This window comes from Protopterus annectens, chromosome 2.part1 (genome assembly GCF_019279795.1).
Source record: "Protopterus annectens isolate FY-2018-M chromosome 2.part1, PAN1.0, whole genome shotgun sequence".
NCBI classification, from domain to species: domain Eukaryota; kingdom Metazoa; phylum Chordata; order Ceratodontiformes; family Protopteridae; genus Protopterus; species Protopterus annectens.
The window spans coordinates 178,004,834-178,027,207 of record NC_056729.1 but is presented as its reverse complement, the minus strand read 5'-3'; the positions used below and the strand labels follow the sequence as shown (position 1 = coordinate 178,027,207).

Genomic DNA, 22,374 nt, shown 5'->3' with positions numbered 1-22,374 from the left:
AGCTCAGCAGAGAGAGTAGTTGGTTTTAATTTTTTGATCAAGATACGGATAAGTGAAGTGGCAACTGGTTGGAATCTTAATGAGAGTTGGTTACTAGGGGTGGTGTCCTCAGGGCCAGGGGAGCTTGGAGGTAGTTGGCTAGCTAGGGCTTGGATTGTCTCCATAAATAATCGGTTAAAACTGTCTGAAACTTCCTCAGGTGGTTTATCAATGGTGGCTGCAGGGGTCGGGGTGGAAGTTTGTCTAGGATGTAATCGTTTATTTAAACCTGCCCAAAACGTATGAGAGTTGTTTTGATTTATTTGCTGTAGATTATAGTAGTAGTTTTTTTTTTGTCTTGTAAAATGGATTTTTTAGTTTCATTCCTTGATTGCCGATATTTAATGTGATCTTGGGGGGTCTTTTGTAGTACGCCATAATGCCCATGCTTTGTTTCTTAGGGTGATTTTTAGTTTGGACTCTTTGGAAAGCCATGGCACTGTTTTTGCCTTTATTCTTATTGAGCGAACAGATACATGAGAGTCAAGGATCTCAATGAATTTGTTGTTGAAGTATACAACCACTTCCTCTAAGGGGAGGTGTTTTAGAATTGACCAGTTACACGAGTTTAGTTCCTGTTGGAAATTGGCAAGCTTAAAGTTCTTTTTGTTTCTTTCCATTCTGAGTATGGGTTGGTGGGGGTTGATGGCTTTATGCTTAATTATATAGGTAAGAAGGTGATCACTTATTTCATCAGGGAGGGTCCTAGAGGTTAACAGTAGTGGTAACTATTGATAAGTATCCAATCAAGTATGCTTTCTTTATGGCTAGGTTTTCCTATCCTGGTAGGGGTGGTTATGATTTGTGTAAATGTGTGCAGGTTAACATGGGTGGTTGGGGATTCTGAGGAACAGCTCTAGTCTATGTTAAAATCTCCGAGTAGTAAGGTTTCTTGTGTGTAGTTACATGATAGCCAGTGAAGGGTATCTTCAAATGTACATACATTATTTCCTGGGGGAATGTACATACAGATGATATTAATACATTTATTTTTATTAAGTTGCAATTTGGTGGCAAGAATCTCTGAGTTATAAATTTGAGGTGGTTGTATAGCTTCAATGGTGATGTTTAACACAGATTTATAGAGAACAGCTACCTTATCCCCCCTTCCTAGAAGCACAATCCAGCCTGAGTATGTTATACCTGGGTGGTAGCACTTCATTATCTATGGTGTTAGGTTTTAACCAGGTTTCAGATAAACAGAGTATCTCAGGGGAGTGGACAGCCAGGAGTGCAAGTAGTTCATGTACCTTGTGTTTATACTTCTAATGTTGAGGTGACAGGCCAGGAGAGGGTTAGGTGGCCTATTAATTGTAGGTTTATAACCTGGATTGCAAGTAGAGGGGGTAAATTTATCTGGGGTGGATGGGCCAGGGTTTGGATGAATATCACCACCAAGTGTGTGGTTTGGTTTAAACCTAGTGATACATTTCAGGAATTTATTTATAAGTTTATGGTGGTGTTTAGATCTGGAGCCAATGTATCTGGGATTGGTATGTTGACAGAGTGAACAGGTTGTGGGGCTGATCACAGTGCTGTATGATTGGTAAGTGGTGCAAGGACTTACAGCTGGGGTGAAAGTGTGGCATTTTAGGTACTGAAATTCAGTGAGAAACTGGTTTTCATACAAGGTACAGAGGTATGGGGCAAGCAAAAGGGGTAGTAAAGAGGAGTATATCATTATGTGTGATGGAGCCTGTGAGTTGAAGGAACTGTATTACTTCGGTGGTACAGCACCAGAAGACAAAGTGGTAGAATTTGAGGTAATGGAGTAGGGGTGGAAGAAATTACGACAGATGTAAGCTTATAGGTTCTAGTAACAGGGGTTATGGCTTTATGACTAAAAATCTAGTAGTACTGGGGGTGGGTGGAAATTGGGTGAATGGTGGGGTGCAGAACAAGCCCGAGCACAGTGAGGGCAAACGGAACGGGGTTTATCCAGAATACAATGTTTCTTAAGGCTTCCTAGAGCCATAAGGTAAGTAAATAGGGAGTCACAGCTCTTTATTTTAATAGCTGTGGTTTAATATGATTTTAGGGTTAGTTACTGTAGTGTAATATCATTTTTAGGGTTTTAAGGTTAGAAACACTGTCATTATTAACTTTGGGATTGGCTTAAGGTAACAAACATGGAAGGGGAGGGGGAAACAAGACTGTGGGCTGGCAGTTCTTTTGTACTGTTGCTAATGAGCCAAGATCCAAGCAAAGGCAAGTTTATGTTTAAGAAAAAGAATCAGAATTGACCAAAAACTGCGGTGAAGCTGTAAGTCATTTCTTAACCATTTAACAGATGGAAAAACAGCATAACCTTGTATCTGTAGGCTACTGTGCTCTCAATTAAATTAACAAACACACAACAGTATTTGATCAGTTATGGACGCTATTAGTTAACAGAAGGGAATAAGAGAGAAATGGAAGAAGAGGAGTGTGTGTGTGTGTGTGTGTGTGGGGGGGGCTTACAAGCCAAAGCAGAGTGCTCTCCAGGGGATAGTGAATATTAACTCAAATAGGTAGACACACGCAAAGTTAACTTTAGCTGTTTGTGTTTGCAGACAGTTCAGACCCGGACTGCACTTTTCATATAACAGTGTATCCACTGGTCAGGTTAAAGATAAAGGTGTTATTGCAGCTGATTACTTAGAGTGGTTTTAGGCTGGAGAGACCCTGAGCTCTTCATGGGGCCTGTAGCAGGGTGGTTGTAGTTTTAAAAAATAAAATAAGATCTTCCACAACAGAACTCACAAATCAGAAGACGACAGGTACTCAATCTGTAAAAAAGAAAATCCACTTTTAGAATTAAAATCCCACTGAGTGAGATCTATACTGATCCATCTTCAGTTTTCTTCTAAGAAGCCATAGAATCATTTGTCCCTTGTCAGTTTCATGAAAGGTAGAAATGGTAAAAGATGAAATGTATACTTCATTTCTGTAGTCTTGTACTAGACTCATACAAGTGGCATGTAAAAAAAAAAAATAAATCTAATTACCCAATGAACTAGTGAGTGTGAACTAATCACACTTATTAAGTACTGAAACAATTAATTTTTATTTCTAAAATGTTGGCTCTTGGTATAATGGTAGGGCTGTACCCCAACACCCCCTAACACACACACACTATATATATATATATATATATATATATATATATATATATATATATATATATATATATATATATATATATATATATATATATATATATAGCTATACTACTGGTTGCATAGCTGCAGAGAAAGGGGAGAGATTCCATTTACTGCATATTATACTTTGATGGTGTAATATATTCAGACTCGGTAACTTGTTAGAATTCCATGAAATCCACATGGAAATTGATGTAGACTTTTCAGCCCTCCTTTAACAGAGAACCTTTTCCACTATGAATAATACAAGGCTTTCATTTATTTATTTTTTGTTTACTAACTGGTGGATTGGTCTGGAGAACCTTTCCAGTTAATGCATAGGCCAAATGGTACAATGAGACAAGAAGATAAGTGCAAGGAGTACTTCACCTGTACTATCTAACAACAGTTGCATTAGAGACCAGTAGATTTGTATTCATAAATGGATAGTATGGACAGAGATTGTACATCAACCCAATATGCAAATCTAAGACTGTCGCTGATCACAACACGCTTCATAATAAAGTAATATCAAATAATTAATTACATAGACCAACTTACTACCCTATGAAAATGAGAGACCTCGATGAAAGGTGCATCTTTAGAAGCCAAACATCTGTCTTCAAATTGCTATAGACCCATGGATTCATCAGGCTGAAAAAGATTCCTCAGCAGAAGAGGTAGTTGGGTGAGCAGTGGCAGCTGATGCAGAAAAATCACTATCAAAACAGTGGTACAGAGATCATTTCACTATGTTTCCTCTGGCGTTTCAGCACTGTGGAAGACTTAAGCAGTTTCTAGGAGATAATGTACTTCTCTCCCTTTAGCCATGCTGCCAGACCAAGTACAAAATGTTTGTACTTTCCCTTCATCAGTCCAAAACAATGTTTATGCTAAACTTAACTGACAGATATATAATACACACCCTCTCCCATCTTTTAGGCCAGAGGTATTATTTTTAGTCTCCCTTGTCAGCCAAATAAGTGGCTTGCTGACTGTTCATTTATCAACTGTAATTACACAGCACAGTCATGAATGGCTGCTGGGTTTCTATGTTATCCCTAAGTACAGTACAGTTCATTTCTGTAGGCTGAAAAGGACTGACCTGTTGTCAGAGAATGGTCAGTTTAGTCTTAGCAAATTACTTGTATTGTTGTGCCTACAGATTTACAATTAAAAGCAATAGGGATTTTTTTTTGCAGCTCTCATCATCTTCACAGTCATTGTGAGGTAAGTGGCATGGCCTAATCTGTTCTTCAGATAATAATTTTTCAATGAAGCCTAGTAAATTTCAAGATTATGTCCACTAAAAGAGATTTATAAGTGCAACGATGCACACCTGTCTGCTTTACATAGCAGTTAAATTGGGATTTATTCTGTACCTTATTCTGAAGTGTATTATCCACCTGTGGTGCAGAAAAGTAGGATATGCAAGTAATTCATTCTTTACAAATGACATGAATGAGACAACTGTCACTGTACCAAGTAAAATGTATTCTATCAAATGCTGGTGCCATGGCTTTTCACTTTCCAGGGGAGTAAATATTTCACCAGCAATCAATCAGTACATATAATTAATCATGATAACTGCATCAGTTAATTAAATAATCATACGGTTAAAAATGATCTGATGTAGTAAAACAATTATTCAGAGAAAAAGTAGCCTTTTATGGCTGCATTACTGATGATCTGTTTTATTATGCAAAGAAGATATTAATTATTTTCAGCATCTTTGCATACACTGAATAATAATCATCTTTTCTATGTATCTGTTGCTGAGATACATAGAAAAGAAATAAACTATGCATATACTTCTGTCTTTGGAGATGAGTGCCCCCCACAAAAAGTAAGCCACACATAAAACAGGCAGCACTTAATACTTTGTTACATGGAACAAGGGATAACCATTGTATTTAACAGAGGTGCAATGTGCCAGTCAAAGATACAGACTGCAGAACTGAGCCCAAATGTTATTGTCCTGCTATTAGTGTTCTGCCTTTGAACCTGCAACCTATATCCTGATAAATTTCCAGTAAGCTTTGTGAGTGCTGTTGATAACTATAGTGGATAATTAATCCCTCCCATTTAAATACATATTATTGAATATAATTACTCAGGCCTTTAAAATTAAAAAAAAAAAAAGGTTCGGCAATGACGTTTTTCGTTTTCTTTGCAACAGTGAAAAAAATTGGAAGAATAACTTCTTTGTAGCAATGAGGCAGCTAGTACTATGGCCTGTTTTTAGAGAAAGGACTGCAGAAACTCCCACAGCTGAGAAAAGCTTCACTGAAAGATACAAAGGACATTTGCAAGAAAACATACAGTCAAACTGTGGTGTGTGCCATTCTTACACCAGTGGCAGAAAAAAAAAAACAACTTGACTATGCTGAGAATTAACACCGTACCATGAGGAGTTCAACTTTCACACTGCCTTCTTCCTTGGCACTGAAGAAGCTGCCAAATCAACTGTTTCAGCATGGGGGAGGGCAGTTTTCAATTGCTACTGTTGGCACTTCTTCTGTCCATGCTAAGGCTGGCTGCAGGACTCAGAAGGGCCCTTCCCCTTGTACAATGTTTTAGGACACTGGAGTGTTTGCTTGATCTTATGCAGTAAACTCAGAGGGAAAGAAATATGCTGGTCGCATCTTTGAACTTGTGTATGATAGTCTGACCCTGTGTTGTGCGCAAGTTACTACCAGGAAAGGAGACAATTGGCAACAAGTATCTGGACATCATTCAGAAGATCACACAGCCATGCATATATCCTCAATCTGATGCCCACTGCTGTTCATTTGGTCTGAGAATCCATAGGATCAAACAGGAAACTCAAAGACATCTGCATGGGCCTCATTGTAATCACACAACTTCTGTAGTAACATAGTCTTTGTCTCAGAGTCAGGAAGGTTATCAGTAGAAGTCTTTTTGATTATTTTAGGAAAGGCCCTACTTCCTTGACAAGTAATGATACTGATTAGCACTAGAAAGACCATGAAATGAGATCACATGGACTATGCTGCTTGAAAGATACAGGTATTTCAACTCTCTATCCTGGAGCTTCATAGGACCATAGGAAGTTACTAGGCTAATGGCCTAGGGTCATTACAAGCCTAGCAAAGTTCTACCCTTATTTTCACAATCGGCACCTACTGTCCCTGTCCAAGAGAGACATAGGTGGAACCCCTGGGGTTATTTTATTGTTACCCATCCAATGATCCAGACTGCATTTGAAGGGGGCCAATAAGGTGCTCTGTTTGACATTAAGTGGGAGTCTGTTCCAAGGTGTGGTAACCTCCGGGAGAAAAATCTGTCCCTCCATCAGGTTCTATTAATGTCACATACCAGATTAAGGTCTTTAGAGTGAGTAACCTGTGTACCGTTTGACTTGTGGATATGCAACATTTCCAAAAGACTAGGGTCAGAGATTGCCTTATAAGCAAGGCAGAGATCACCTCTGTGTAGTCTATATGAAACAGAATAAAGTAATGGTGATTTCAGATGATCTACATAGGACAGATGCTGAAGACCTTGAATTTTCATTATGAGGAACATTTGGTGTCTCTCCAATTGCTGCAGGTGCTTGGAAAGGTACATACTAAAAGGGCATCATACTCAATTACTGGCCTGATGAGGGAAGACTACAGGAAGGTTATAACTTCTTTTTTTCTGGAGGCAATGTCCTGACTTATGAGATGAGCAATATAGAATTCCCTTCTTACCACTGTGGTAAGGTAAGGTTGCTGTCAACCTGTGTGCCCAGGTCTTTCACCACTGAGTGCATAGTCAGGTGTTGCTATTGATGTGGTAGTTAATAGGAACATCAATCTTACTGAAAGGGATGATAATTTGTACTGAGTTTAAGGCCATGACTTTGGCACCAATCATTTGTTTGTGTAAGACCATCTTGTAGGATGTTGGCATCATTTGGAGATTCTATGACCACTCCCTGTTTGCAGCCATCAGCAAACTTTGCCAGCCACAGACCTTTAGTTTTTGCTTGTACTTCAAAGAAATAGATTCCAAACAACTGAGGTCTCAGGACTGATTCCTGTGGAACACCACTGGTTACAGGTCTGCTATTGGAGGTGGATTCCCGGATTTTGACTGGATGTGTTCTATCCGTGAGCCATTTATTGACCCATCTAACAATATAAGGGTTGATACCTAGCTGGGTGAGTTTGTTAATGATGCCGGAGTGGGGGATGGTGTCCAATGCCTTGGTGATTGTCTTGAAGAAGTCCACCAGTTTTAACAGGCATGATGTCCATTTGACAAATCCAAACTGAGTAGGGTCAAGTGTTTGGAGAATACCTATATCTTTGTTGATATGGTCCATGATGATTCGCTCCATGGCCTTGCAGACAGACACATCAGGCTAATAGGTCTATAGTTCCTTGGGTCAGTGGAAGCACCACCTTTGTGCAAGGGAATAACAGTGACTGTTTTCCATTCAGCTGGGATGAAGCCAGTGCTTAAGACTATGATTGAAAAGAGCACCCAATGGTGTTGCTAATTCTTGTTGGAGTCCATATAGGGCACAGTCTGGGATGTTATCAAGTCCCATAGATGCTGTGCTTTTGGCCTTAGAGAGGGTGTTTGTGACCTGCTCTTTAGAGACACAAGGTAGGGGACAGGTGGTGGTAGAGATGTCATGGGGTACATGTGGCAGGGACAGGGGAGTGAAGTTTTCACAGAACCTGTCAGCCAACAGGTTAGCTATGTCTACAGATTTCAATATATGTGGTATCATTAACTACTAGTTCAGCACAAATCTAAACCTTTCCTTTTAGGTTATGGATGTAACTAAGAATGTCTTGTGGTTGTCCTTAGTTGAAAAAGCTAATTTGGATTCATAGTTTGCTTTGGGGGACTTCACAAGAAGTCTTATTTGTTTGTTTAAGCTGAGGAGGGAGTGTTTCTAGTTTAGGGCTCAGTCCCTCTTACTCTTAGACAGCAATTTCTTCCTCTTAATGTAAAGCCTGTTAATGGCAGTTGTTCACCAGGCAGGTTTGCTCTTCCTTGACGAGCTTGTTTTGGTCCTATCAGGTATAGCCAAGTCAATGCAGTTATACAGGTGTTTGTAAAAACCATTGGTGTAGAACCTGGCATAGTTGCCAGTTCCATCTGAGGGGGGGACGTGCAGTGAGCTATTTATACCATCCCGTAAGAGGTAATAGTCTGCTTTGGAGACGTTTTTTAGTTTAGTTGCTGCTGGTGGGGGGGTGGGGCGGCAGGTGTGATAGTTACTTTGAATGAGACTGATTTGTGGTCAGATCACACCAGGGAAGACCTCACAGTGGGGGTGCTACAGTGGTCCCCCAAATTGGTAAGCATCAGATCCAGGATGCTGGCACCCCTTGTGTGGGTGTCAAACAGGTGGTCCTGGGCACTGGAGTTAAGAAAGTCAAGGAACTTTTGGGCAAGTACTTAGCCAACCTATGAACCATAAGCTGTGATCCTGTCTGAAGCCTATCTGATAGCAATTATGACAGGAAGTGAAACAGGAACCAATTTTACGTTGCTTCAAGAAGGCTGAGATATCTGGCCATCTAGACTGCTTATCTAATTAAGTAGTATTGAAGATTCATAAGCCCATTTACCCTCCTAAAAAGTACATCAGGGCTTAGGTTCACAGGAAGAAAAGGCATGGTGTTTCATGGTATATAGAGAGTAGGGCTTTTGTGAAAGTAGTGTTGCATTTTTCTATTGTATTTTTATTTCATGGTTAGGAGATTTATATGACTCACCCTTACATCAGACATCTGAAGCATGCCTCATAAATATTCAAGTGTTGCTTTTGTCTTGTTCCTATACAGATCAGAGGGGTCATGTTTGAGTGGCCAACTTTTCTGTTAAACTGTCCCTAGAAATGGTATGCTTAAGTAACTCTGCTCACAAAACACGATTCCTCACATGATACCACTGAGGCAGATGGTGCTGTTACAGTAACCAAGGTGAGGCAGGTGGTGCTATTACAGTGACCAAGGTGTGGAAGATGATGCTGTTACACTGACCAAGGTGAGGCAGATGGTACTGTTACACTGACCAAGGTGAGGCAGATGGTGCTGTTACAGTGATCAAGGTGAAGCAGATAGTGCTGTTACAGTGACCAAGGGGAGGCAGATGGTGCTGTTACAGTGATTAAGGTGAGGCAGACGGTGCTGTTACAGTGACCAAGGTGAGGCAGACGGTGCTGTTACAGTGACCAAGGTGAGGCAGATGGCGCTGTTACAGTGACCAAGGTGAGGCAGATGGTGCTGTTACACTGACCATGGTGAGGCAGATGGTGCTGTTACAGTGACCAAGGTGAGGCAGATGGTGCTGTTACACTGACCAAGGTGAGGCAGATGGTGCTGTTACAGTGACCAAGGTGAGGCAGATGGCGCTGTTACACTGACCAAGGTGAGGCAGATGGTGATGTTACAGTGTTCAAGATGAACCAGATGGTGTTGTTACACTGACCAAGGTGAGGCAGATGGGGCTGTTACACTGACCAAGGTGAGGCAGGTGGTGCTGTTACAGTGACCAAGGTGAGCCAGATGAAAAGTGATCAAGGTGAGCCAGATGGTGCTGTTAATAACCAAGTTTATTTTCATCTCAGTAGAGATGAACACCAATACTACTCTGAAGGCCTTCAGGATAAGGCAGTGGAAAGTGTCACTAAGAGCTCTTGAAGGTGTTTAGATCATGAGATAGGGATAACATATTCCAAGCCCGCAGCCACAGCCATAATTACTGAGGTGCCAGGAAGGAATGTAGCTAAGAGCACCGCAGTTAACCTGGCAGACTATTCTTGTAGAAATGAAGAAGCATATCACCTTCCTCACCTTTGTATCAGTAACATCTTTGACATTTCTCTCCTTAGCATTAAAAGTGATAATAAAAACATTTAATTTGTTCTTTTATTGAAAAATAATAAATGGAAATCTGAGAAGTCCGAACAGAAGACTCACCCACCTACCGGGATTGTAAGTGGTTCCAACTTTTGCTTCCATGAAATTCTGTTAATGACGGATCATTATCAGAATGCTGTTTTATCTTCAGTGAAGAGCTTGTAAACTGTCAGTCTTTCTTATGACAATGTCAAAGTTTTGTCACCTCTGATGTAGTGCTTCACCCTTGCCAGTGACACTGACAGTAACAGTGATGGTGAAGAACTTTGAAGTCTCGCTTTTGAAAGATTAGTTCAAGACGTACAATTTACAAACCAAGCAATCCACCCTTCAAGTGCTCTTTCCCATGACAAAACATCCATACTTCTGTCTTGAATGGTCAACTTCAGGGGTGTGTTTAACTTATACAAAATTCCTTTGTGGAAAATTCCATGAATGAATAGTGGCATAATAGATCTTTTGAACTGGATTTTCAACTTTTAAAATGAAAAAGCAAAGTACTGATAACAGTGATCAAATGCTCATTTAATTCAACACAAAAAGGAAAGTGAAATAAACATCCAAAATAAAACAAAATCTTGCTCATACTTGCACCAAGAGAAGACATCATACTCCAGTATCAAGCTGACAGCCATTCAAGGAAAACAAGGTGATTTAAGACACACTCTATTAAACATTTAGTTTTTCACCACCCCAAGTCACCAGCTTCAAGTTCAACTGCTTAACATCCTACATCACTTGTCAGGTATATGGCTTTACTTCATCAGTCATTTATGGATCAAATGGTTTGTAACAAACCTGAGTGCATAGCCGGCCAAAATGTCTCTTACTGAAACTTCTTCAAGTAAGGCTAGACTGCCAAGTGATAGAACACATGCACATTCTACCTGTCTCAGTTGCAGTGAAAGTGACAGTTGTACGCTTAGCAGGCATCCAAATTACTAAACCTTAAATGGGCCCTCTGGTTCACCACTCCAGAACATGTACTTAAATCAGCTAAGCTGTGAACCAGGGCAGATGCTGTACTTTAACAATCATATAATCCATCTCCTGCAGCTCATTTTTTCAATTTTGTTTGCATAACAAATGCATTACACTGTCTCCATTTCATGGACAGTGCAAGCCTTATCTCTGACTTAGTTCACATAGCTGATTTGGAATCTTTTGCGTTATTCTTCCCCAAAAAGTTAGTTAATTAGTTTGTGAACTTGACAATATGTAAGGGCTGTACAACATAGTTCTCAACTGTCACTGATTTTGCCTTAAACCTTTGGTCTGTTCCCCATAAAATTTGTACTTTTCTGGTAAATCACTGACGATTGCAGTCAGTAAATTATGGCAGAAATTTGAGGTTCAGACTTCTTATCAACAATGCATGCTAATCTAAGCAAGCAATAATGTCCAACACGGTGTGTGTTACAGTGTAAATAATGCACACCCAGGGGGTGTTCTGAGGCCCAACATCCTGGAGGGTGTTATTGCACTTACAGACTGGACCATCTGGAAAACTGTTTTGTTTTATTTTTTTTTTAGTATATATATTATATATATTTTATGTAAAATAGTTCCTCTGCTAATGTTTCAAACTTGCTGTACTATATGTAAATGGTGTTGAAGGAAGTACTTCCAGATTTTTACCTCATTTTTGGTCAGTTACTCATAACATTTCTGGTTTAATGGCAAATCATTGGGGAATTAAGTCACTAAATAATGACATTCACTTGAGTTTCAGACTTTATTGCCTTTACAAAATGCATGCAACAACAAATCCTTTCATGCTAGCAACTTTTTAATTTTATAACAGCAGTGTTTAAAATCTGTTCCTATTTTTGAGACTTTGCCCCCCTTTATTTTAGGATTTATATAGATTTTTTGAGCGAAAGGGTTGAGATGTATGCATACTTTTTAAATTTAACTGCTGCTGCCAATGCTCAATATCTCTGTTTCTCACTCACTCACTCACTGACACACACACACGTTTGCTTTCATGCACAAAAACACGCATATACTCACACACACTGACAGAAACACTAACATAAGCATACACACACACTTTTTACACACAAAACTTCCTTTCTTTTTTAATGTTTTTTTTTTATTTTATTTTACACCTAATAAACAGCAAAACAGCTGCTTAGTCAGCATAAAATAATGGCTCGCTTGATCCCACTCTCACTTCCATTCACACACACACACACACACACACACAGGTTTCCTATATTTTTATTTTTTATTTGTTTTAATTTTATACTCTCAAAAGTGCTAAAGGGCTGCTTAGTGAGAGTAAAATAATGGCAGCCATTAGCTTCCTTACAGTTCAAACTCCCCAGCAGCAGACTAATTTTTCAGTTGGTATTATCTGTAGATTAACATCCTGCTGGAGACCGTTCATTCTCTAATCAGGATTTAATGTATGCTTTACACATTCTGTAATATGTGACATTCTAGCAGTGCTCTAAGTACAGAAGAATAATTTGTCTCTGATTTGGGACATTTGCCCCTAGTTATGTTTTTGGCTTTGTCCAATTAATACCCTGTTTAGGACATTACACGGTTATATGCAACAGATTATTTTACAAGCTACTTAACTAAACTCTTCTTCTACATAATATGATGTTTGTCTGTCTTTCTGTTTTGGCAGTGCAGACCAACATTTAACAGTAGAGTGCTGAATTAAGCCTAAATAATTCTTGTTAAAATTGTAGTGCTAATATTCATCAACAAAGTTCTCTTTCTGAAATCCTTGGTGATAGGGGTAGAGGCGACTGGAACTGTAACATTTTGTATTTACTCAATGAAGAAACAGAGAAGACTCAACATATAAATATATCTTCATCACCACATTGTAACCAGAAACTTTTTTCTCTTTACACCCCCCCCCCATCTTGTGCTGAATCAAAAAACAAGAAATTAAGTTTTCAGGATATGAGCTACAACAATAATGAGGATCAAGATCCCCAGCCTCACAAGTGCTCAAAGGGCACGGGGAAGACAAAATAAATAAATAAATAAAATAATTTCTTCTGTTGATGCTCTCTGCAACGTGACATCCAGGGCAACTATCAAAATCTACCCCACTCTTCTAAAGGTTCTGTAGATGGGTATGTCATCACAGTCCAGCATATGAGAACTTTGCAGCTGCAAGTGCTGTAATTTCATTCTCTAAAATAAAAAAAAGAGATACAAAATACATTGAAGAAAAGTACTAAATACACTGACAGCACTGTTTGGACCATGTTTCTAATTTACATTTTGGGTAAAAAGTAATATTATGTACAATTGTTACATACATATGAGATACACATGCAGATACACTATTTCACAAAACTGAAGTGGTCTAAACATTATTTCTACTTTTTACTTCAGCTTTAATACAATATAATCATTCAGATGTATTTAATGATGTTATGACAGTAACTGTGTAAATCATATAAAACAGATACAGTTGTCTTTTCAAGACTGTCTCTGTTTTGAACACAATGTTCAGTTGTCAATAAAGAAGTGACACATTGTTTATCTTAAAATTAGTAACCTGTTTAACCATTATAAAGTCATGGTTCATCACAGTGATCTCCTGTGTAAATCTTCACTGCACACTTTGTTTAGAAATAGCCTTTTCGTCTGTGTTTACTCTTCCTTGAGCGTACGTTTCTGCTTTTGTAATACTGCATTCAGCTCCTGCATAACATTTGGTGGTAACCTAGTCTCTTCTGCACCAGCTTTGTTTGATTTTTCACTGCTATTCAAGTCTTTGCTTTCTTTACTGAATCGTGCTTGTAAATCATGCAAACTGAATTTCTCCAGCAGTCCCAAGCATTGCTGCTGCTTCTGCGAGCTAGAGCTGCCATCCTTGTATTCTTGACCGTGCGCTGGCACGGAAACTTTTGGTTTTATAAGACAACCTGGCTGTTCCTCACGAGCACACAGGACACTTGATAGTCTTAGCTTCAACATTCCAAGGTCTATTTGAGAACACTGCAAGAAAGAAATATGTATCTCATTTTAAATTTATTAGCTACATAACTTACAGTTTATTGTACTCAGTGGTCCATGTTATTTAACACCACATTTATGCAATGTTTCCCTCTGCAGATAATAAACACTAAAGATAATGATTATAAATCATAAAATACAAATAATAGTACACTGTTTTCTTAATAATATCTAGGGGACCATTATCAAAGGTAAAGAGGAAAAAAGACAATTAATTTACAAAAATTTGTCAAAACAGAACATTTAAGTTTAATACTCCCACCAAATATGATAACACTTTCACCATGGGATTTAAGTACACTGGTAAGGCAGTTTTCTAGTGCCTAGTAAGCATCATATTTTCAAAATCTAATGAATTTCATATATAGTTGGTGTACAATATGTGATATTTCCAGGCATGTACTATCTTATATAAACCCTGGAAAGGAAGCACGTGTAGATTACAAAAATGGGGAACTTTATCTGCAATACAGGAGATGAGGAGTTGCCGTCCTCAAGCATACAATAAGAAATTGTAGCCAACATTGTTATCCTAGCATTTCACAGCTTATGTGCTGGGTACATTTCTACAGCATCTGTAAAAGCACTGAATGCATGTTGTTTAAAAACGTGTTCTACTAACTTTTTTTTAAGTTATAAGTGTAATGTTTAAAAATTGTCCTGCCTTTGGGCCTTTGTCCCCAATTAATTTTGGCTTTGTCCCTCATTCTTGAGCAAGTTAAGAGCTATGCCCGGCAGATTTAGATACTTCCCACAGCCCGGATAAACATACTGGTAGTACTGAGCTATTGAATCTTGGTTATGGAGCTGAAATGAATGCAGGACATTTAGATGACATCACAATTACTTACCTTTTGGGGATTTGCCTGAGCATAGATCTTAAATATTTAAATGTTGCCAAGCCTCAGTTATAAAATACACTTAAATGAAGAAACTGTTGACAGGCTCTAGATATGGAATGACATTCTATAAAACAAAACTCAAGGAAAAAAAAGCACAATAACAGCATTTTTTTTTCGCAAAATGTTTAAAGTAATCTAGTTAACTTTTACAGACATTATTAAAATGTCAACAGTTTTTTCTTATAAATCACAGAGGCTATTGTTGTCCCCCAAATCAGCTATTATTAATATTGCCCTATACAGCAAATAAAACAAGGCATGACAAAAATGCTAAGAAAGATATTACAGTCACTGCCAGGGACACACCCAGCATTCCCATACTTTCTGAACAAAACCACCTTTGATTCTCTCAGTGTTAAGCTACAAAATAATTGGCTATTGCTGAAGAGATGCAACAAAGATGTGAATATTTTTAAAAACAATGGTTGGGATTCATAAAATGATCTGACATGCCATATAGCAGGCTATGTTACATAATCCAGAACTTCTTAGGACCTTATTACGCACTGCAGGCTGCCTTTATCAGGGATATGGTAACAGCTTCCCTGATAACAAAGGGAAGCTTCTTCTGCCCTTTGGTCTTCCCCCTGTAACAGAACATTTAATGAGTTTGTTGTAGCACAGAATTCACAGGCAGTGCATTCCCCACATAATGCAGAATAAGGCTCATGTACTACTGGTAATTTATGCTGACATACTGTTATACAGACTGTTAACTTTAAGTGCTCATCTGTGATCTTCTCACATATCTGCTTATTATGAGTAATAAAAACATTCAAATATATGTCTGTCTTTAAACTTTGAGTAGTAATATCAACAGCATTTTTGTGCATTAAGTAAATTAATTGTCTGACCTTCCCAGTGTGGATCTTTACCAGTCCTATTTATTGTGTGCTTGCCACCTAATTATACTCCCGTAAGTCATGGGAAGCCCCCTTACTCGGCTGAAAACCAGCATTTTTTGAGCAACAATTCCTTGGACACCAGTATCTCCCTCCCTGCAGTCCACTGGAAGAACAACCCCAAGCTACTAAAGTCCTAATTATACTCCTGTAAGTCATGGGTGGCCCCCCCTTACTCGGCTATAAACCAGCGTTCCTTGGGCAACAGTTCCTTGGACACCAGTATCTCCCTCCCTGCAGTTCACTGGAAGAACAAACTCAAGCTACTAAAGTGTAAGTGTCTGCCTATGAATTACCTGTTGTTTAAGCCTCTTTCTGTTAAAAGTTCTGGCTAGCACACTCGCACAGACCGTAATTATTCCTATCACTTACTTTCACATGTTCTCCCCATTCAGGACTAGCTATTACTGTTGGTAGAGGTGGTTGCCCATCTCAACCACTAGATGGCAGTGCATAACAGAGCTTATAAAGCTCCCTCCAGCCCAAAACCAAATGCCTGAGTATAATTATTAGACAATGGCTAAATAGCAAAGGTACTGCATATAGAAAACCAAAGACGCAGTTAACCCCACTCTACAGAGTCGACAGTAGCCTTTCTGCAAATTTGATTGTATATAATTTTAAGAATACCCCATTTAATTGGGTTTTCCCAGTCACATGAGCAGAAACCAACCTTGAAAGTGCTGTTCCTGATTGTTTTCCATAAGGACTCTTGCACCTTTCAGCAGCTGGGCTAGCCCCGCTCTGTTCACCCTTGCCATGCTCAGGCTCACTCCACTCCCCTACCACACCCCCATTCTCACCCACCCCCTTATCAATTTAATTTATACCTATACACAACTCCTCCCCGTAATGTCAAAGCCACTCCCACCAAACTAACTACCCTGTCACACTTAACTATCCAATTAAAACTCTTACTCAAACTAATACAACCCTAATCACCTACATACTACTCTCCACCAACACTGTCCACTCTCCCAAATTACTAAACACAATGCATTCCTTATTATATCCCACAAATGTAAGACTACTTCTCTGTAATATCAACCTCACAACTCTACTCTTACTTGCAGCCTTAACAAACTATCATGTCCAACTACACCTCAACCTTAACACCCCAAAACAAACTGCAACTCTATACCAGAACTCAGCCATAGCTAACATTAAATTAGTCCCATACCTCTTGCAAACCTTCCACACAGACTATCACCTACACAGAATTCTTCCACCTAGTAGAAACTCCCACACCTCTTTAAAATGTATCAACATATCCATCAAGCTCAACAAACTCTATGTACAAATGCTAAAAAGACTCTCTTGTTGTGGAGACATCCACCCCAACCCAAGCCCTAACTCATCATCCCACCCAAACCCCAATCATAACTACTCCCTACTTCACGGACCTAAATCTTCTCTCCACTTTCTAAATCTAAATGTAAGAAGTATCATAAACAAGTTCCATGACCTACATGCCCTATTAGCCATTTACAGCCATGAAAGTATTTTACTAACTGAGACTTGGTTCAAACCTGAAAACCACAATAATGAAATCACAGCCCTGGGATATAATATTATTTGAAGAGACAAGTCAGACAAAAGGGGAGGCAGAGTAGCCATAATGTGCAAAGACCACCTCATCCTCAAACAAGTAGATATTGTCATACCATATTTCAATAAAGCAGAACTCATCCCTGCCAAATTTAAATTAACTTCCACTAACATACTAATATCATTGGCTGCTACATACCCCCAGGAAATAATATTACAACCATGGAAAATATACTAGAATGGATTTCAAACTCCCTAACCAAAGAAAATATCCTACTAGGTGACTTTAATACAGACTGACTCAACTGTACTAATGAAAATCCACTAATCCACATCAACCTCCACAGCTTTACACAAGTTATCATGTCCCCCACCAGAAATGACAAAAGATCCAAGTCCATACTGGACTGGATACTTATATCCCACCCATCCCTTGCATCCCTAACTAGATGTCTACCAGCCATTCTCAGCGATCGCCAATTAACATATCTACTATGAACCAAAACTCCTCAAATAAGCCATATAACTCAAAGAAAATTTAGAAACAACCCTAACAACTTTATCTACGAGCTAAGACATTGCAACTGGACACCCTAAAACAGTTAACTCTAGAAGAGTCAGTAAATTCCTTTAATACCACCTTCCTAACCACACTAAACCATCATGCCCCCTCCAGAACCACAAGATTAAAAGCTAAATATGCCCCCTGGCAAACTAAATCTACCAGATCCATCCTCAAAGAAAGGGGCAAAGCTTGGACCCTATTCCACAAAAACAATACCCAGCCAAAAATAAACAAAAATACCTCCAACTATGCAATAAAGCCAAAACATGCATTAAAATAGACAAAATCCCCTACTACCAAAACCTACAAAAAAGACATGCAAAAAACCCACAGAAATTCTGGGCTGCAATCAACTCTGTATTGCAACCTGGGAAAAGTACAACCCCCACACCTAAAACAGAGAACAACTATGACAACATCCCCACCGAGTTCAATAAATACTTTACTGAGATAATCCATATCTTAACTACTAATTAACTTAATACCAGTCCCCCATCTCTAAAGAAATTACTACAAAGGAAACACAAGAACCACAAAAAATAACTCCCACTTTTCCTTTCAGCCAGTGCCAATTAAAAACATTCAAAGACTCCTCCAAAAACTTAAACCCGCCACCCTGCCTGCTGATAACCTACCCACAGAATACCTCCAAACAGCAGCAATAGCCATAGCCTACCCAGTTGCTATGCTCATCAACAGGTACATCTCTGAGCAAAACTACCCCACATGTGGAAAACTTCCCATAACATACCACTACACAAAGGAGGTAACGCCTTTGAACTCAACAACTATCACCCTATTGCTACATTATCACCCCTATCAAAAATACGTGAATGAGTCATTCACACACAACTCATGGACTACCTTCAAAAAAACAATCTGCTAAGCAAAAACCAGCAAGGCTATAGACCCTTTCATAGTACCACCACTGCACTTGTAGCTTTTACCAACACCATAAATCAACATAGAAACAAAGGACAACTAATCTATGCCATATTCTTAGATTTATCTAAAGCATTCAATATGGTTAACCATAATAAACTTCTCCATACTCTGTCAACCCTAAACTTCAGTTCTTTCTCCATCACATGGTTTAACAGCTACCTATCAGGTCGGCAACAAGCTGTCAAATGGTAAAACCAAATATCCCCTCTGCTACCAGTATCCATAGGAGTTCCTCAAGGCTCCATCCTAAGCCCATTACTCTTCACCCTATTCACCAATCAATTCTCTTCCTCCACATCAAAAGCCGCAATAATTCAATACGCAGATGACACTACAATCATGTGCCACCTCAACATTTGATCACCGCCACTCCCAACATCAAGAATGCTTCTCACTAACAGAAAAATGGTTCTCCAATCATCAACTTATTCTTAACCCATCAAAAACAAAATTACTCCACTTCACCTCTTAGAGAACCCTTCCCCAAACAGATAACTTTACCATTGCCTCTAACAACAATACTGCTATTACCCCAACCTCCCACACTAAACTCTTAGGAGTGGAAATTGACAACCACCTAAGAATTGACATACATATTACCCAAACTCTTAAGAAAGTCCACAAAAAATTGGGATTGCTCTATTGCAACAAGAAATTTATCTCCAAGCCATCCAAAGCCACAACAGCCAGGACATATTTACTTTCCACCCTCTTCTACGCATCCCCAATATTAACCAACCTCCGTAAAGCCGAACTACACAATCTTGAATCTTGTTACCATAAAATACCGAAATTTGCAACAGACTCACCACATAGAACACATCACTGTGAATCTCTCAAAACACTAAACTGGCTAGAATTCCCTCAACTACTATAGTTCAACCAATTGTAAATAGCACACAAGTTATACTACTACTCAGACAAAATCCCAGCCCTCCAAAATCTTATACATCTACACACCTCAGCACGATCCTTGAGATCAACTAGCCTAAACCTCCTCGAAGTTACCAAACATAACAATGAGGCAGGTAAATCTTTCTTTAGCTGCTACATCTCTGAACTCTAGAATTTCCTTCCTGCCCATCCAACAGCAAATAACTCCACAACACAATTAAAAAATTACTAAAAGCCCACCTTAACTACAACTGGCTATGCTCCTATCTTACCAAGCGTCATACATCTCAACTGTCCCTGATTTTCAGGGACGTCTGTGATTTTTGACTCAAATTTTAGCTTTGTTCCTCTTAATCCCTCATAAAAATTATGCCTTTTGGACAAAGTGGTGAATTATACTTACTATATAATGACAATTAATTAAGAGCCGAATAATTATTTTACTTCAGGAAATATATATTATTCCACATTCTCTAAATCTATTAATGCCTGAAGTTCACAGAACTAATATTTTGAAAGTGTTTCTTATTGCCCCTGATTTTTTTAGGAGTTGTCCCTGATTCTGTTTAGATTTGCTCCTGATTGGTTGAGAACTTTGCCCAGGATAAAACCTAACATACAGACAAGATTTCTATTCATTGGCAATAGCCATGTAGAATTTCCTCCCTATTATTTCTCCAAAAGGGATTTTTATCACAAACTGATATCTGTTTGGATTGTAAATCACCTCCTGCATCATTATATATCTCTTGCCATTGACAATATTTTATGTGTACAAGTCTGCATTTTTTTATTGTATTTTATGTGTATAAGTCTGTTATATACAGTAGCCGAAAAATATGATTTCCTCTAACTATATATATTAATTGGCTGGCCTTTCTGGCCCATACTTATTAAGTTCTCTAACTGTTTTGTTTGTGAATGCCATTGTCTAAAATAACTTGTTCATTTTTGTATGTGGAACCTTTCTCCTCGGGCCTCCTCTGAAAATGGAACAGTGTCCAGTCGGACTCTCCAAGTAAACAAAAGTAAAATAAAATAAATAAAAAATCTAGTCTTCTTGGACAAAATATATTTCTACTGAGGACTACATTTCATAGAAACATAGTGACTTGTACTTGGAGCAGCTGCATAGCTTCACTACATAATAAAAGTCATTTTACAGTAAAATATGTAAACTTCAGAAAATGCGGCACCACAACTCACATCAGCTTGTTCTGTGTGCAAGGACTTCGGTTTCTCTGGCTGTACTGGAATTAAAGACATGCCCCCCACTACAGGATTTATAGTTGGTGACATCTGACACTCTTTTACAACTGCAGGCCATAAGTCACTGCCATACTGTGAAAAAAAAAAAAAAAAAAAAAACAGAAAACATTTAGGCATGACACTACACCAAAAAATACATCAGCTTTGAAAAAGTATACTTTTCAAACTCTCTTTGGTCACTATATACTGTTTAAAACTTCAAGAGAAAACATGGCAAAGAGTTCAGAATAGTCTTTTATTGTGTGGCAGACAAGGCACTGAAATAAAGTAACAGCCAAAGGAGAAGCAGAGGCCATTTGTTGTAATAATTCTAACAGCATGATCCAGCTGGTTAGAACACAGCTGCTGTTTCTTTTCCTAAAACTACTTCAGTCGTACTTTCACCCTGATACTTAAAACAGTAGGCCCTTAAAGCTATGACAGAACCACACCTGGAGGAACTGTTGAGATAGGACTGCCAATAATTATAGCAGCATGTGCCAGCTAATGTTGCAGAATTCATTTTTAGAAACCTATGTTTCCATTGCTTCCAAGATACAACAGCACCCATAGGAAAAATAAGGTCAGCTCTACCAATAATCTTACCAGCTTGAAACACTGTGTAATGCTGTGATACTTTCTCTTCAAAGACTCACACTTACGTGAGCGCGCACACGTGCGCACACACACACACACACACACACACACACACACACACACACACACGTGTCATTCACTCTAAAATAACATTTTGTTGCAAACCTGTACAGAATACTCCTTTGCATTTTCTAATCAAGTTCTATGCCATTCTAAGTAACATATGGAACACATTTTTAAAAGGCAATAAACACGCAAATATATTAATGCTAAGAAATGTGCATTTTTACTATAAAACTAGTAAAATATTATGGCATCGTGATAAGTGAGGATAGTGGATAGTAATGCATAACATATACATTATCAGCTTTGTGTAGTCCTCAAGTAATCGCTTTGGTTTTGTTCCATGAAACATAAGTCTTAAGACAGTTTGCATGTTGTTTTCACGGAAACTAGTGTTTATTCTGGGCACTCACAAAAAAATCATTTTACCTTGTATTCTGATCAGGTTTCTCAGAAAGTGTAGGCTTTTGTCCGTTTTCTTTCTTTTTTTTTTTTCAATGAGACTGGAACACATTTGCTAAGCTTTTAATGAGCTGTTGTAGTGGGGTTATCAATAACCTTTGAACCTATTTGTTAGTGACACTACTCATGCTATCCTCCAGAGACACTTTAGGATTTTGTGGCTGTCTCTATGGAAACCATAACACATGCTGTACTGAATAACCTATC

At 38.6% G+C, this 22,374-nt stretch overlaps 1 protein-coding gene across 1 annotated transcript in view; it reads right to left on the bottom strand.

Annotated features, from left to right (window-relative positions):
- Nucleotides 1-10,552: 10,552 nt before the first annotated feature.
- Nucleotides 10,553-22,374, bottom strand: part of ARAP2 (ArfGAP with RhoGAP domain, ankyrin repeat and PH domain 2) — a 2,678,178-nt gene continuing 2,666,356 nt past the window's right edge. The window contains exons 32-33 of the mRNA XM_044062089.1: nucleotides 21,004-21,138; nucleotides 10,553-14,023 (exon numbers count right to left, since the gene is read on the bottom strand). Coding sequence (XP_043918024.1) covers nucleotides 13,676-14,023; nucleotides 21,004-21,138 — 483 coding nt within the window. The 3' untranslated portion in view covers nucleotides 10,553-13,675. The remainder of the gene's footprint in view (nucleotides 14,024-21,003; nucleotides 21,139-22,374) is intronic.